The 15,818-nt window shown below is 50.6% G+C and overlaps 1 protein-coding gene across 1 annotated transcript in view; it reads left to right on the forward strand.

The window, feature by feature from the left end:
• Positions 1-1,604: 1,604 nt before the first annotated feature.
• The window catches only part of LOC111156476 (cut like homeobox 2), a 296,896-nt gene continuing 282,682 nt past the window's right edge, over positions 1,605-15,818 (forward strand). Inside the window, exon 1 of the mRNA XM_022517401.1 lies at positions 1,605-1,667. Coding sequence (XP_022373109.1) covers positions 1,605-1,667 — 63 coding nt within the window. The remainder of the gene's footprint in view (positions 1,668-15,818) is intronic.

Here is a 15,818-nt window from a genome sequence, read left to right on the forward strand (position 1 = left end):
AGTAGGGAGGAGGGTGGGGTGGGATTTGGCAGGGGACTTGCCAGAGAGGGAGCGTGACCCCAGGGTCAAGAGTGGGGGTGGGATAAGTGGGTTAGTGATGGAGGGTTTTAGGGGGTCTGAGATCCTCCTGGGGGTGGGATGTTGGGAGGGGACTGGGAACCTCTGGCTTGCACAGAGGCAAAAAGAGGGAAAAATGTAAAGGAAGAAACATCCCTCATCCCTATTGTCCAAGGTCAGAAATTGCAGAAGAGGTAACTTCCCTCTAGCTGGGCTAAAGACTTTCTCCCAAAAGACAGTCAGGAGCCTCAGACAGGAGCCTCATACTGCAAAGGACCTGAGGTCCCCAGCTAGAAGGGCCCTCGGATAATAATGATGATAACAATAGCAGAAATCTCTGTAGTTGTTGAGAATCCAAAGACCCCATAGCAGGGCTACGGCCCCCTCAACAGATCATAACAATAAAAGCTAACCCATTCTACGCAAATAATAAAAGCCAACTCACTGAGGGGGCTAAAGTGCTCCAGAGATTTGGCTAAGGATCCCTTCCAATAATCATCGTAACAGTAAAAGGGCCTCCCATTCTAAAGTTATGAGGAGCCCTTATCTCTAGACCCCCAAATAATAACAGTAATAAGAATTCCTATTGCGAAGGATCTGAAGCCCGCCCCCATCCCCTCGCCCTGCAAGGAACCCTGATCTCTGGCTAAGGCGCCGCTCCCCAATAATAATCAAAACAATATAATGGCTTGGAAACTGCGCGCGGCAGTGGTGATATTTCCCACGACTCAGTGGCGCCCCCGGGCGGCTTCCACCGGCCCGCTGGCAGGCTCCCACACGCCCGCCGGCCGGCGAGTCTACGTGGCCCTACCTGCGAGCTGCAACCCTCCGATCCGAAGCTTAGCTGGCGGAGGAGCGGTGGCAGCTCGAGGCACGTGTTGTGTGTCCTCTGATTGCAAAAGAAAAAAAAAAAAATGCATCGCAAACTATTAACTTTTTTTTAAGTATGCAGTGCAGGGGGTGGGGGGGTCGACAGGTGCGAAGTGGGGGGTGTTGGCGTTCCGCTTGCCGGCCTCCCGCAGCCCCCCCTCCCAAACTTCCCTTTGCATTGATCAGCACGTTACGTCAGTATTGATAAGTTTGCAAAAAGCCAAAGTCAAGTGCAATCGCGCGGCACACCGACCCCGGACTTGGGGGGGAGATGCAGCGAGCGCTCCGCGGGCCCGGGAGCCGGCTGCAGGCAGGGCAGCGGCGGCGCCGTCGCCTCTCGAAGAGGCTGCCTCCCCCCCACCCTCCCCTCCCGCCCCATCCTCGGCCGCCTCCCCCGGGCGGGCGCCGAGCTCCCCGCCCGGCGCGCTCCGCCCGCGCCCTCCGGGGGTCGGGGGGGCGCACGACTCCCGGGGCCGGCGGCGGCGGCGGCGCGGCGGCGCCGAGGGGCAGCGGGTGGAAGGAGGCCGGGGGACGCCCAAGGGGCCCCGGGCGGCGGCGCTCAGGGCCCGGGCGGCCGGCGGCGGCCCCGGGGCTGGGGGGAGTCCAGCCCGGATATTGAGTGCAGCCATTGAGAAAAGCCAAACTCTTGTGTGTGTGCGTCTCGAATAGCCCCCAAGATGGCCGCCAATGTGGGATCGATGTTTCAATATTGGAAGCGATTTGATCTACGGCGACTCCAGGTTAGTGCGGGCAGCGCCGGCCGCGCGGCCGTGGGGAGCCCTAGGGCGCGCCCTGGGCGCATTGGGGAGGTCCCCGGGAGGGTGGGCGGGCGCCCCGGGGCGGCGGGCGGCGGCTGCTGGGGCTCGCTGGGGCTCGGCTGCCCGCTGCCCATCGATAGGTATTAGGAATTGATCTCGCCGCTGCTCTTTGTTCGGTTCAATCATCGATTAGCCGCCGCGACCATGGAGAAGCGCTAGTGAGCCCTCGGCCCGGGGAGCGAGCCGGCGGGAGAACGGCCGAGCGAGGCACGGGGAAAGCAGGGGCTGCGGTCCCGGGCAGGGGGCTGCCGGCGGGACCCCCGGCAGCCCCCCTTGCGCTGCACTTTGCGCGCCTCCCAACTTCGCGGCGCCCGGGGAGGCCGCGGAGCGCGCCGCGTGCCTGTCCGCGACCGGCTGGGGCTTGGGCGAGGGAGGGAGGGAGCTGGTGGGTAGGGAGGTGGAGGAGGAGGAGGAGAAGGAGAAGGGAGGAGGAGGAGGCTGCTGGGGTTGGCGTGGAGGCGGCTCCGCGCCCCGCCGGCCGCCGGCACCTCGGCCGCCGCCGCCTGCCTGGCTGCTCAGCCCGGACGCGCCGCCACCCAAGGGCCGTCGCTGCTGCCGCCCCAGCCGCAGCTGCCACCATCACCAGACTGGCCGCCTGCGCCGGCAGACCTCTCCTCGGGCCGGGTTCTCGGGGTTCGTCTTTGCTTCTTGCCTTTACCCCCATTCCACCCTCTTTTTAAGTCCAAATGGGGTGGGCGGTGGAGATGGGCCCGGGGCGCGCGCAAGTTTGCGCTGCCGCCTCCGGGGCCGTGGAGAGCCTGGAGCTGCGCAGAGCAGGTGACTCCCGGCTCTCGGGCCCATGGGAACTTTTCAATGGGAGATTCCCCTGCAGTCTTCTGCCTCCTGCTTTCCCTCCCGCCACTCCCCTCTTTTCTTCTTTCTCTCTTCTCTTTCCCTCTCTTTCCCCAGAGCTACTCCCTCCCAAACACCAGCGCTTTATCCTCCACTCCACCTTTCTCTGGAAGTCTGTATGTCTCTCCTAGATTTGGGGGTGTTCTGTGCTAATCCCCTAGGAGGTGGGACTGGGGGTGGAATCTCAGAGAACACCCGCGGAAGGTACTGCTCTAGGCTCTGTACTTTCTGGGGTGCCCCAGGACGCTCCTGCCAAGTCCTCCCAAACCCTGGAGTCTTGCAAAGTCTCGGCATGCAGTGGGAACAAGGGGCATGCAGTGGGAACAAGGGGCGGGGAAGTGTTGCTGAGAACCAGGCGATTAGAACATCCTGCCTTGGCCTTGACATTCGCAGAAGTGAGAGCATCAGTCTGGAGATAAAAAGGGACACACTTATTTCTTTTTTGAAAATCCGCCTGCAGATCTCCTTAAGTTTCTTCTGATAAGTGGTTCCTATACCCTCCTCCTCCTAGCCACTTCCCAGCCCCCTCCTTTCTAACCCCCCCACTCGTCCCCTCCCCCAGCCATTGAACTGGAGAGAAAATCGGGGCACTCAGGCATGCAGTTAATAACTGCAAGTGCCTTGCAATTCCAGGTCCTCTCTCGAGTTGGGGCTACAGTTTGGTGACCAGCTGAGGCGGGCCAGGCTGTGAGCTGTGCTTGCCCGTTTAAATGATGCTAAAGTGGCCTTTCTGGAAGAGTGGGGGGTGTGTGTGGGAGGGAGGGAGGGGGGAGAGAGAGAGAAATAGAGAAAGAGGGAGAGAGGGAGTTGGGCAGCCACATTGGGCTTGGCACGAAGGCCAATGGTAATCGTATTCCCTGCTAATGTTTGTAAATGAGACCGGGGCACGGCTGGGGGACAGCGTCTTTATTTATGATTGATGTTCTGTAACATAAGGAATGACAAGAACGTGGCAGACAAGAGGAGAGGAACCAGAAGGGCTGGCGAAGCCCTTTGCAGGGTCCTATTGTTATTCTGGGCTGGAGAAAATTTCCGCGTCGAGATTTACAGCGCTGGTATTTGCTCCCGGTTGGCCAGAATGTCAGTTAACACAATTTTCATTAGATAACTCGTTTTCAATCCACGGAGCTCCGGCTGCAGCCCGGAGGGGTGGCTAGAGCTGGGGCTGGGTGCTGAGGGGTGGGTGCGGCTCCCAGGGGGCCAATTTCTGAGCTGGGGGGAGGGGGTTTGAACCTCACTCGCTTCCTTCTCCAGCTCCTGGGTCTTTTGTGGAGCTGTTGAGGTCACCCAAATCTTGATTCCATTTGGACTCCATTTGGACTCCCACTGATCTAGGAACCCTTTGTTAGGGTTTTAGAAGATGCTGAGGTAGAAAAGCAAATTTGAACTGGAAATGATGAAGGTGGAGGGGTGGAGAGTCTTGTTCAGGTGAAGGGGAAATGGGACCAACACCCACCCCCACAGGAGGAGGGTGGTGGTGTTTATTAAGAAAATGGCTGGTGTGTCTGGCACAAAAGGAGCAGGCTCTCAGGGAAGGGGGTAAGCTCATTTACATGGATATTAAGTGTGGGGGGGTGTCCCTGAGGGAGTTTGAAAGGCTGCACACTTCTAGAGAGCAGAGAAATAAACGTGGCAGCATTAGCTGCATGCAAACATTGAGACCTTCACATCTGCCACGGTCCCCACCCTCAGCCTGAAGTGTTCAGTGGCTCCCCTGCCCGACAGGCCTGAGGCTTCAACCTTCATTCTCACTGATGGCATTTTTGTTGGAAACGGATTATGAGCCTAAGCACTTTTGCCCGGGATCATCTCTTGTGCATAATGCTAATGACTCCTACGCCACACTTTTATTTTCATTTTTTCCCCTTCCCACTTTCCTCTTATAGGGGAGATAACCAGAAAGGAAAACTTCTGCTGGCTTGTTCTGAGATCCTGGTAGGAGAGCCGGGCCCCCACCCCAGGCCCTGTGCAGGCTGACAGCTTTGAGCCCACTCGTCACGCGGCCCAGCTGCCTGTGAGTGTGAGGAGGTGTGTGGCTTCAATTCTTGGTTGTTCAGGTTCAGTGGTTTCTCGAAGCCTGGTTGCCGAGTGTTAAAGTGGCCGAGGCAGCAAAGGCGGCCTGTGTCCCCAGGCCAGACCATGCTGCTGACGCCACCCCAATCCCGGCAAGAAAGGTGACCTTGTACCAGCCCAGCATACAGCCCTCCGGAAGTATATATTTTTTCAAATATGGAAGCAGCCCAGTTATTCCTTCCAGCACCGTCTCTGAACACAGCAGGGCTGTTTTCCTAGGATGGAAGTCAGTCAGCGAGTCTTAATGACTTACGGCTGATGGTAAAGGTGCTCTGACATGTGGTACCCTATTCCAGGACCCCCGAAACTGCTTCCCCCTTTCTTTTCTCCTTTTTTTTTTCCTCTGCTGCTAGCAGTACCGGAAACAAGAAATAAAATTCCATCCCAAAGATAATGCTAGGCATATTTCATTTGGTTATAAGATTGCTTTATGGTGAACATTACTAATGCAGTATTTTTTTATGGCTTTTCTGTGTATAATCATTGTAACCAGATTCATACCTTTATGATTTTCTTTCTCTGCTTTACTTAGCCACTTTTTTTATGATGATCCAGGTCCAGTCTCCTGTGCTATCTTTTTTTTTTTTTTTCCTTTAAGAGAGCTGATCAAGCTGATGAGAGTTGACGGTGTCCAGTCGAAATGAGGGCTCCCGCTCCAAATTCACATCTGTGTTTCTTAGGAGGAAAGAGGTTGGCTGGAAGGACCAGATAGGACAAGTTTGGGAGGAAGAGGCAAATTCTGCTTAGGGTTTGAGTTTTCAGGGAGGAAGAGCAACAGGGAAAGCAAGAGAGGCTGGGCTTTTAAAAGGAGTCTAGAGGAACGTTTGGGAAGGTGCGCATGGGAGATGGTGCTTGATGGAATGTTTTTGCCTCCTCAAAGTTTAGAAAGAGCGTGGATGTGATTAAAATATTATAACCTTATGATATTCTGAAGTGCATAAATTTTACATATCAGCCACAGAGAGTTTAGACATCCATTAGAGCCTCTGACAGCTTGACTTATCTAAATGTGCTATCATTTAACAATGTGTCAAAATTCCTCTTTCTATAGATGACAGCAGTAAATAAGCTATCAGCCCTGTTGGCGGAATCCTAACTTTGGAAACTTTGCAGTAATAGCATTGCTGCCGGGGTGGGGAGCGTGAGCAGACTGGGCTTGCCATAGCCGGGGGCCATGAGATAGGTTTGCATTAGGCAAGGGCTGTGGGTGGGTCCGAGGGAGGAGGACGAGGAGAGGTGGGGGGCACAGGGGGTGAAGGGAGGTTTCTAATAGCAGCTCTGTAATAAGACCAAACAATTGGATGGCCCCCTGGACCCTTACAAATCCAACCAGTGGGGGAGCCCATTCTATCTTCCTCTCCCATTCGTTGGAACCCATATCCTGTGGGCCTCTTTTTGCAGAAGGAGCTAGAAACAGGTGTTAGAGAATTTATTTAAAGAACCCAGCAGTCTTTTCTGGGCATCCCAAAATTCTGATTTCTCATCTCGACAGAAATTGCTTCCCCAAGATGGGCTCTGTCTTTGCTAGAAGAAAAACAAGCTCTGTCTCATCTCTGACCACCTTTGCTATTGGAGATCTTGAAGTTTCTTTTATAAATACCTGGGTTCACTGTAGAAAATTGTGAAACCACAGACAAGCCTAAAGAAGTAAATAAGCATCTCAGTGGGTTATTTCAGATGAACATGGTGCTGTTTAGCTTTTCTAGTTGTGGTGGTGGTGGTTTCTCTTTTATTCCTTCCTTCCTTCCTTCCTTCCTTCCTTCCTCCCTCCCTCCCTCCCTCCCTCCCTCCCTCCCTTCCTTCCTTCTTTCCTTCCTTCCTCTTCTCCTCCCCCTTCTCCTCTCCTGTTAAAAAGAGGATTCTGTCTTTGGACTTGACATTGTATCATAATAACCTTTCTTCTGGTGAATGGGATAGTAAACATGAACACCTTGCCTGGTGCTGATTTTGGTCCTGGGTGTTGGTGGACATGGCTGTCCAGAGACTGGTTTTCTCTACTGGTTCCTGAAAAGGCTAAATTTCTGGTGGCTTCCAGTTATCTAATTCACAGGCCAAGTCTGGCAGAGGTTGACTGTGGGAAGGGGACTCAGGTGGTAGCTTGCCTTTGTTCCTGGTTTTGGAATTCAGGATACACTCTCCTGTTTGATTTTTCTCACTGGGGTGTGCTCTTCACTTATGACCGTGGTTTATATTGCAGGTGTCAGGGAAGGTGGAGGTGGTTGGCAGAGGGGAAATGCCCCAAGAGCTCTTGTCTGTGCAGCCTCTGGCACTCCTGGATGAATCATCCAATATCCCAAATGTCCTGTTTCTTAACGCATCACATAGGCCAGTTGTACCCATCTGGTCTGCCATATCAGGTTGTTGTAAAGGTGAAGGAAGCTGACACACTTTGTGTGACAGTTAAATGCATTGTCTTCTAATGACCTTGGGGCCCACTGTGTGGTGATGGGTGGGAGGGTTTGACTTTCTAAGTAGTTTTGGAGACAAGAAATTATGTTCAGGATGGAGTTCTTGGTTTCTAAGCCTTGATGAACCATTCACAGAAATGGCTTGTAGTGTTTTGCAGGACCAGGACAATGTTCCCATTATACGTAGATTAAAATCCCAAGTCCTCTCCCCTGATTGCAAGTCTCCACATCATCTGCCCCCCTGTTATCTCTCTGGCTTCATCTCCAGCCTCTCTCCCCCTCCTCACTCTGCTCCAGTCACAATGGCCTTCTTTTTGTCCCTCATTGGCATTGAGCACTTTCCTACCTCAGGGCCTTTGGACTTACAATTCCCTCCACCCAAGTGAGGCTCTTTTCCCCCAGATCCTTCTCTGGCTGCCTCCTTCATTTCATTCAGTCTCAGCCCAAATATTAAGACCACTCAGCCTAAAGAGAGCTAAAGAAGCTTCTACAACCTTTTGTATTCTTTAATATGCATATGTGCTTCTGTGTCTCTAAGGAAAGTGTTTCCCCAAGGGTTTTGACCTAGGAATCTTCTCCTGGTGTGGCATCTCTAGACACTCTAGGAAACCATCTAGATGGCCCTCAGAGATAGCAAGTGTTCTATGAAAAGACAGATAATGACATTCTTTAGGCTTTGTGGGCCGTTTGGTTTCTGTAAGTTCTCCATTCTGCCACTGTAATATGAAAATAGTCGTACACAGTAAGAATGAACAGGCATGGCTGTCTTCCCGTCAGACTTCACAAAAAACGCGCAGAGGCCTAGATCTGGCCCACGGGCCAGAGTTTGCTGATCCTGGTCCTCTGGTTTTATGGGATGGCTGTCATACAGGCTGTGGCATGGCTGAAGTTTTTCACTTGCCAGTTAAGAGTATTAAGGTGGATCAAAGCTAATTACAGGAATTTGTTCTTTAGTCTTTACCTCAAGAGGGAAGTACAAGGAGCCAGGATGGTGAGGGGTCCCTGCCTGGCTTCTAATCCTGGCACTATGTCATCTACTAGCTGTGAGACATTGGATGGGTCACTTAACCTCTCTGAGCTTTGCTGTCCTTGTTTTTAAATGGGACTACTAATAGTCTCCACCTTCTAGGTTGTTGTTGAAGATTAAAGCACTTTGAACACGAAGGTGTTTAACACATACTAGGCACGCAGTTACCGTTCTGCAAGTGCCTAGCGGCTTATTTTCGGTGGTTATTTTAGCTTGTAAGACAGGGTGAAAAACCAAATAAATAGCAGTTCCTAGAACTTGCTGGACTTGCAAGCTCTTTCAGAGATTTCTGGGTAAGTTTTCTCTCTTTCTCCATTGGGGACTCACTAGATTAACACATTACTAATATTGTATGTAATGTCTTATATTTTGGGAGCTGTGATCACAGAGGTTGCAGACTAGGAGCTGTTTATGGTCCACAGATGTGTCTGTTTAAATTAGTGCAATATTTAAAAACACTGTCGTGTAAGTTGTCAGCATTTACAACACGGGAGATGTTACCTATGAAATCCAGATGTCCAGGGTCCCTTACGAATGAAGAGCTCTGGCCACACTGGGCAGGGAGTGAAGACCTGGGGAGGGCATGCCAAGCAGAGGGAACAGCCTGTGCAAAGGGCCTGGGTTGAAGGTCTCCAATAGATCAGGCCAGCTGTAGGGGTCATGAGGCGGGTCACAAGGAAGGTGGATGTCAAGGCCACTGGCTGCCTTTTCCTAAGTGCCTAGTGTCAGAAGAGGCTGTACCTCCAGAAAAAATGAAAGGCCCTTGACCAGCTCCATGAAGATACAGGATTAGGAGAGCAGAGCCTGCTGTCTCTGCTTCTTAGCAGCTCAGGCACCCCCCAGAAGGGGCCTGTGGCTGCCCCTCCTTCCTTTCCAGTTCCTTTAGTAACCCCCCACCTCCGCCTCTGCCATCCTCCAGTTCAGCCAAATGAAACAGCAATTCCAGGATGTGCATTTGTCATTAAAGAGAAAGAAAGAAAGAAAAAATCAATCCTTTGGCCTCTTTGGCCCGAGCTGGTCGTCTGCCCGAGACGCCCGGAGCCGAGCAGTGCTTAAGACTCTCCGAGCTGCTGTCGCTCAAACTGGATAGGGAGAATGGCTCCCCGGGAACCATTATGGTCAATTGACTTATTCAGCCACCTGTTTGGAGCATGGGTGCTGCGGGCAGGGAGACCACAGGGGTCACCAAGGTGGCTCGGTCAGGAGCAGATTTCCCCGGGCAGGGCAGCCACTCAGAGGCCACTCTGCTGAGAGCACATATTTGGGGTACCTGTTGTCTGTTATGTGCGCCTGTGGGTCCAGGTATCTGAGGGGGTGTGGCATGGGCTGCAGAATCCAGCCTTGTACCCTCCGCCTCCCAAAGACATAGTGGGTGCTCTGGAACCGGGCAGCCTGGGCTCAAGTCTCAGCTCTCCCACTTACCAGCTGTGTAACACTGGGCAAGTCACTTAACTTCTCTGAGCCTTGGTTCTCTCATATGTCAAATGGGGATAGTAGTAGCATCACTTCCGTAAGGATTGTTGTGAGGATTAAGTGGGTAGATACATGGCAAATGCTGTGATATCTGTGCCCAGCATGTAGACGTTCCACATAATGTTAATCATTGCTGTCATCCTCTACCCTACACTTCGTGGTATAATTAAGAATTAAAACTAATAATTATATAAATAACAATAATTAACAATAAATAGCATAACTATTATAACCAATAATTATATACTGGAGATGTCATGGAACAAAGAAGGCAAAGTGACAGCTCTCACTGAGCCCATAGACAGTGGGGAAGGTGGATGCATGGGACAGACGGGTATGTAGTCATGCGCTAGGATTAAATTCTGAGGTTCTGAGATTCTTGCTGGGAGAAGTGACCCTTCAGCTGAGATCTCAAGGATGAGGTCAGGGAAAAGCATCTCAGTAGAGGGAATGACATGTGCTAAGACTGTGAGGTAGGCGGAAGATGAGTGCGTGTGAGGAACTGCGGGAAGGCCTCGAGGCCAGGCTGCACGCAAGTTCTGAGCAGGCTGGTAGACCCAGCCCCATCCTTACTCTTGTCATAGGTCAACTGGAGGGTAAGGATGGAGAATGAAATAAGATGTTGCTGAGCGCACGTGTGGCTCAGAGTGAATGCTCTGTCACTGGACACCATGTAAGCAGTCAAACACTGTAAAAGCTTTGGGTAATGCTTTTATTTTTTTAACTAGATATTCAGCCCAGTTCTTTGATCTGTTGCAGAATGCCTCCTCCCAACCCCCATCTCTTGTTTCTATCTTGTGATTAATTATTCACAGGGCAGCCAGGGTTCAAATCCCAGCTCTGGTCCTTCCTACCTGTGTGTCCCGGAGCAAGTTACTAACCTTGAGACTTGCTTCCTGCTATAAGATGTGTGTGGGAACGGTGACTTTCCAGCAGCGCCATGAGGGTGCACCGTGCAGATCCCTGACCATAGGAAACATGATTGGTTGGTGCCCCAGATGCTGTTCTTAGAGATCCAGCCCCAGCCAGGGACTGAGTGCAGGTCTAACGCAGACCTATTCCGGGGACACAAGGACTCCTCTGCTGGCTCCAGACTCCTCAGCAATCTAGGACACTTCCACCAACCAACCAACCAACCAACCAACCTTCCTTCCTCCCTCCCTTCCTTCCTATCTTTCTTCTGGCTCTTCTTCCTTCCTTCCCTCTCTTCTTCCTCTGGCTCCTTCCCACAAGCATAGGCATTGATCTGATAAATCTCTTTACCTGTTAGCCCTGGCTTTACGTCTGCTTCTTGGAGGACCACAGTCTCCAGCAGGAAAGAAGTGAGATTCGGACGTCTACCTAAGGCACCCAGTGCACAAGAGGCGCGCACTCGAGGTACCTGCTGTGTCTCGGGAGCCTGGGGAGCTGTCACTCTGAGCATTGCCTCTTCCTGGTTGCTTGCTCTGGCTTGGTCCACAGGCCCTGCGTGATTCGGTCCCCCTCTTCCCTTTGTTGTCCTGCCATTGTCTGTCCCTCTCATCTCCTGCCACTCTCCCACTCTGTTCAAGCCCCTCTGACCTCTCCCTGTTCTGTGAACATGTCAAGCCCATTCCAGCCGCAGAGCCTTTGCACTTGTTCTTCCCTCTTTCCCAGGTTTTCTGTAGTTCTAGCTCTTTCACTGAGCCCTCAGCTTAAATATCACCTCTTCAGAGGGGTCCTCCCTAACGTCTGTTTCCAAAATAGCCTTCTCCCATCTCCTTAACCCCACCTGCTTTATCTAATGGAATAATGTGTATTTATTTGTTCCTTTACTGTCTGCCTTCCTCCCTGTGAAGGTAGGGACATAATAAGTTCTCAGTCAGTGTTTGATCAAGTGGATGAATGCCACAGGAAGGGTGATGTGGGGCAGCTGCCTTGACTCTACCTTGGGGAGTGGCCCTGGGGGCTCCAGCCCCTCCTAGAACCCCAGCTGCTTCACCCATCACTGGCTCTTGAAAGTTGCCCACTCCTCGCCTGGGAATTAAGCACAGGCCTCAGGCCCGCAGTGTATGAGGGTTTATCTTTAGCTCCGTCAGTCTCGCTTTAGAAACTGGTGACCCCAATTCCAGCCTGGGAGGCGGCTCCCATCCTAATTAATAAATCCATTAATTAATTGCCAGCAGGCTGTGAACCATTAGCAGTGGTTTGGTGGCCTCAGTCACAGACAACTCAAAGCAGGTCCTTGTGGCCTATGGGACAACTGTTATGGGGGACACAAAACAGCCAGTTAATGTTTTAACCTAGAAGACGTTACTCTCCCAGTGCCTGGTTCATGATGCTTCCCTGATCGGCCCAGGATTGAAGTCTCCGCTTCCCTTCCATGACCAAAGGACCATGTCTGGGCCTCAGTTTCTCTGTCTAGAATGGAGCTTCCCTGGGTTGTTGAGACAGGTCATTTGTTCATTTATTCATTAAATGCACACTGTGTTAGGAGCAGTACGAGGTGCTGGGGACGTGGCATCATAAAGCTCCTACTTTATAATCGTTTGGAGAGAGAAGTTCTTTAAGGGTCTAAGAAGTAAAGAGAAATAACCCAGTACGGACACTTAGCTTAGGGCTGGGCATGCTGTAAGCCTTTCTGAAGTGGTGACTGTTATTAATTAGTATATTTATTAACCACAACAGTAATTATGCGAATTTCAGGTGCCTTGAGAGCAACCCCTGAAAGGGTTTGAGCATGGGTATGGGGCAGTGGGACCTCCTGGTGGGCCTCACTGGCCAGCAGCTAGGTGGAGTAGCTCCTTGCAGAGAAGCACTGAATAGGAGGTCAGACCCCTCCAGATGCTCCCCAGCTAGCCTTAGCAAGGCCAGGCTTGGCTTTTGCAAGCTTTGGAGCATAAGAAGGGAAGCCTGGCAGTTCTTTAACAGGTATCTGTTGAACCCTTTCTGCATGGTAGGCAGTAGTCAGAGCCCTTAACGAACAATATCTCATTTAATTTTCACAATAATCCAGGGAGGGAAAGCTACTACTGTCCCATTTTACAGCTGGGCAGACTGAGGCACAGAGGGCTCAGTCCAAGGCCCCATTGCCAGGAAGTAGCAGAGCCTGGACTCAAACCCACCTCCTGGGTCTTTGGCCACACATGTCCCAGCTCTTGATCTGCCCCTGACCCGGGGTACCTCTCCCAGAGCCCATCCCCTCAGTCCTGCCCCTTACCCCCAACCTGGCATTCCCCACCTGTAGTCACTATGCTTGTCTTTTTCCCTTTATTTTTTTTTTAAACCTCTTAAAACACCTTACCATTGTCAATTCATGGCAATGAATCCAGGTTCACGAGCCTGAGAGGTATGGGTGGGGTTGGGGGTTGGGATTTATTAATAACACAAGAAGGATTCCCTTCTCCTGGCCTGGAAAATGAGGGCCACTTGGCCATCCATCCCCAGCCTGCGCGCTGGAGTGCAGAGCCACATGGCGCGCCCTGTCGTCGGGCCTGCGTTCGGCAAGATGGAATTCTCGGCCTGGGCTGATAATAAGCAGGTATTGATTGCTGCCTTGGTCATTATCAAGATTTATTTAGTCAATATGGCCTCCCTGGTCAATAAATTGTGTCGTTGATAAAGAAGGAAGGGTATAGACTTGTAGGCTTTATTAAAAAAGTTTTTTAGATTTTTTTTTTTCTTTTAGAAGCTAAGTCCAGCCCGCATTTCTGTGGCTATACCAGCCATATTCTACATTTTGTATTTGGCTCCGTAAGCTCTCTCTTTTCCTGGTGGAGCTTTCCCCTGTCACTGTGGTTTCTGAAAGCCAAGACTCAAGGCCATGGCTGGGTCTGGAATTGCCCCTGGGGGACAGATTTGCCCTCACTTTTCCGTTTGCCGCCCAGTGCAGGCTGAGAGTCCATTCCCTGGATCCAGGGTATGTTTGGTTCCTACTGGGTTTAGCCTGATAAGGATCACTGGGACTTAGGGAAGGGCTGTTTGGGAAACAGATAAAGGAGTGTCTGTGACAAACTGATGCGTTATCTCTGCCCAGAGAGGGTCTTAGCTATGGGAATGCTTTGGGCACACAAGTGTTTAGAAGATCAACACCATTCAGTGGTGGCGGAGGGGAGAGGGTTGCATGGGGACATGCCTGATGCCTCCCAGCAAGGTGGCAGGTGCTCCTTCCCCTGTGCAAGTGGCCAGCGGGTGTGGGTTTTGGAGACCTCTAAGTGGCAGCTATGCAGGGGGCCAGGGGTGTTGTGTCCCCCTCCTCAGAAATAGAGTTGGTGCAGGGGGGCCAGGGCTCGAGTTATGGTCTGAGAAGGGCTCTTTGCACCCTGGCCTTGTGGATCTGGTTTCTAGTGTTTCCCAAGTGTTGCTCATGAGGAAGGACAATGAACAGGTGAGGTGACCCAGACCATATGAGGGTGCTCTATCCATCCTTGTCTTAGGCTTCCTATATGGAGATGCTATTGGGCGGAAGAGGGGTTAGATGTCTTCATGGGGGATTATAGACGATATGGTCTGGAGTACAGAACAAAGAGGACTTTTCTCACTCTAGTTTTGTCCAATCTGTGAGCACACACGTACTCTAAGTCTAGCAGGGACTGGGTGATTACGTCTACCATCCATCCAGCATTCTTTCATCTCTTCATAAACCCGCTCACCCATTTTTATCCATCTGCTCAGCAGTTCATCCACCTATCCACCTGTCTACTTTCTCTTCCTACTGACCCCATCCATCCATCCATCCATCCTTCATCCATCCATCCATCCTTCATCCATCCATCCATCCATCCTTCATCCATCCATCCATCCTTCATCCATCCATCCATCCATCCTTCATCCATCCTTCCATCCTTCATCCATCCATCCATCCTTCATCCATCCATCCTTCCATCCTTCCATCCTTCCATCCATCCGTTTGTCCACATCAACCCACGCACCCATCTATCCATTCATCCACTTAACCACCCAGCTACCCATCACGCCCCAATCACTTCTCCCCTGGACTCTGGTCTCCAGTTTGCTTCCCTGTACCCACTCCGGCCTTTCCCACTCTTTTTTGGCACATGACAGCTTAGTGAAATTATTAAAAACCTGTTAAGACCGTACAGCGGCTCCCCATTGCCTTTGGGGCAAAGGCCCCAATGTAACCTTACAGGCTCAGCCCTGCTGACCCTGCCCACCATTTTTGGTTTATAGTATTACAAGTCTTCTCTCTTCTTGTTGATCTTCTGTCTAGTTGTTCTAACTGCTGTTGAAAGTGAGATATTGAAGTTTCTATTATTGTTGAATTATTTATTTCCCCCTTCATTTCCATCAATTTTGCTTCATGTGTTTTGGTGCTTTAATTAGTGTATGTATGTTTTTAATTATTATATCTTCCTGACAAATTAACCCCTTTTGTCATTATAAATCTCTCTTTATCTCTTGTAACATTTTTTGTTGTTTTAAAGTCTATTTTGTCTAATATCTGTATAGCTACTCCTACTTGCTAATGATTGCTGTTTGCATGATACATCATTTTTCATCCTTTAATTTTCAATCTGTTTGTGTCTCTGAATTTAAAGTGTCTCCTGTAGGCAGCAAATAGTTGGATCTTGTTTTTTTTTTTTTAATCCAGTCTGAAAAATCTGTTTTTTCATTGGATTTTTAATCCACTCACATTTAAGATTATTATTGATAGAATTAGACACATGTCTACCATTTTGCTTTTTGTTTTTTATATGTCTTGTGTCTTTTTTGTTCTTCTATTCCTCCTTTCTACCTTTTCTTGCTTTGAGTGATTTTTTTTTCTCTTGTAGCACCTTTAATTTCGTTAATGATTTTTAAATTATTTTTTAACTATTCTCTTGAGATTTTTTTTTTAGCAGTTGCTCAAGGGTTTACCGTGTACATCTCATCAGAATCAGCTTCAGATTTATACTAGCTTAATTCTAGTATGTTCTTTTTTTTAAGTTTTAATTTTTATTTAGTATGTCCTCTGTTCTTGACCTTGATCTTGAGTCACATTCCCAGTGCTTTCCATGTTCCAGACATGTCTTCCTTCATTATCCTGTGTGTCACATCCCCTCCTTGTACATAACCTGCTCCCCTCTGCTTGGGACAGTCTTCCCACATACCTGTCTGTCTTCCCTCTCTCCCCTTTCCCCATTAACTCCTCCTCTACCCTGGGAACCTACTCAATGTCATTTCCCTGGGGCACTTCCCTCCTCCCACACCCCACCCCCTGAGATGGTAGTCCAACCTTCTATTGTACTTAACCATGGCAGGTATCAGACATAGCCCTGTGGA

Source organism: Enhydra lutris, unplaced genomic scaffold (genome assembly GCF_002288905.1).
Source record: "Enhydra lutris kenyoni isolate GAN:26980312 unplaced genomic scaffold, ASM228890v2 scaffoldscaffold46, whole genome shotgun sequence".
NCBI classification, from domain to species: Eukaryota; Metazoa; Chordata; class Mammalia; order Carnivora; family Mustelidae; genus Enhydra; species Enhydra lutris.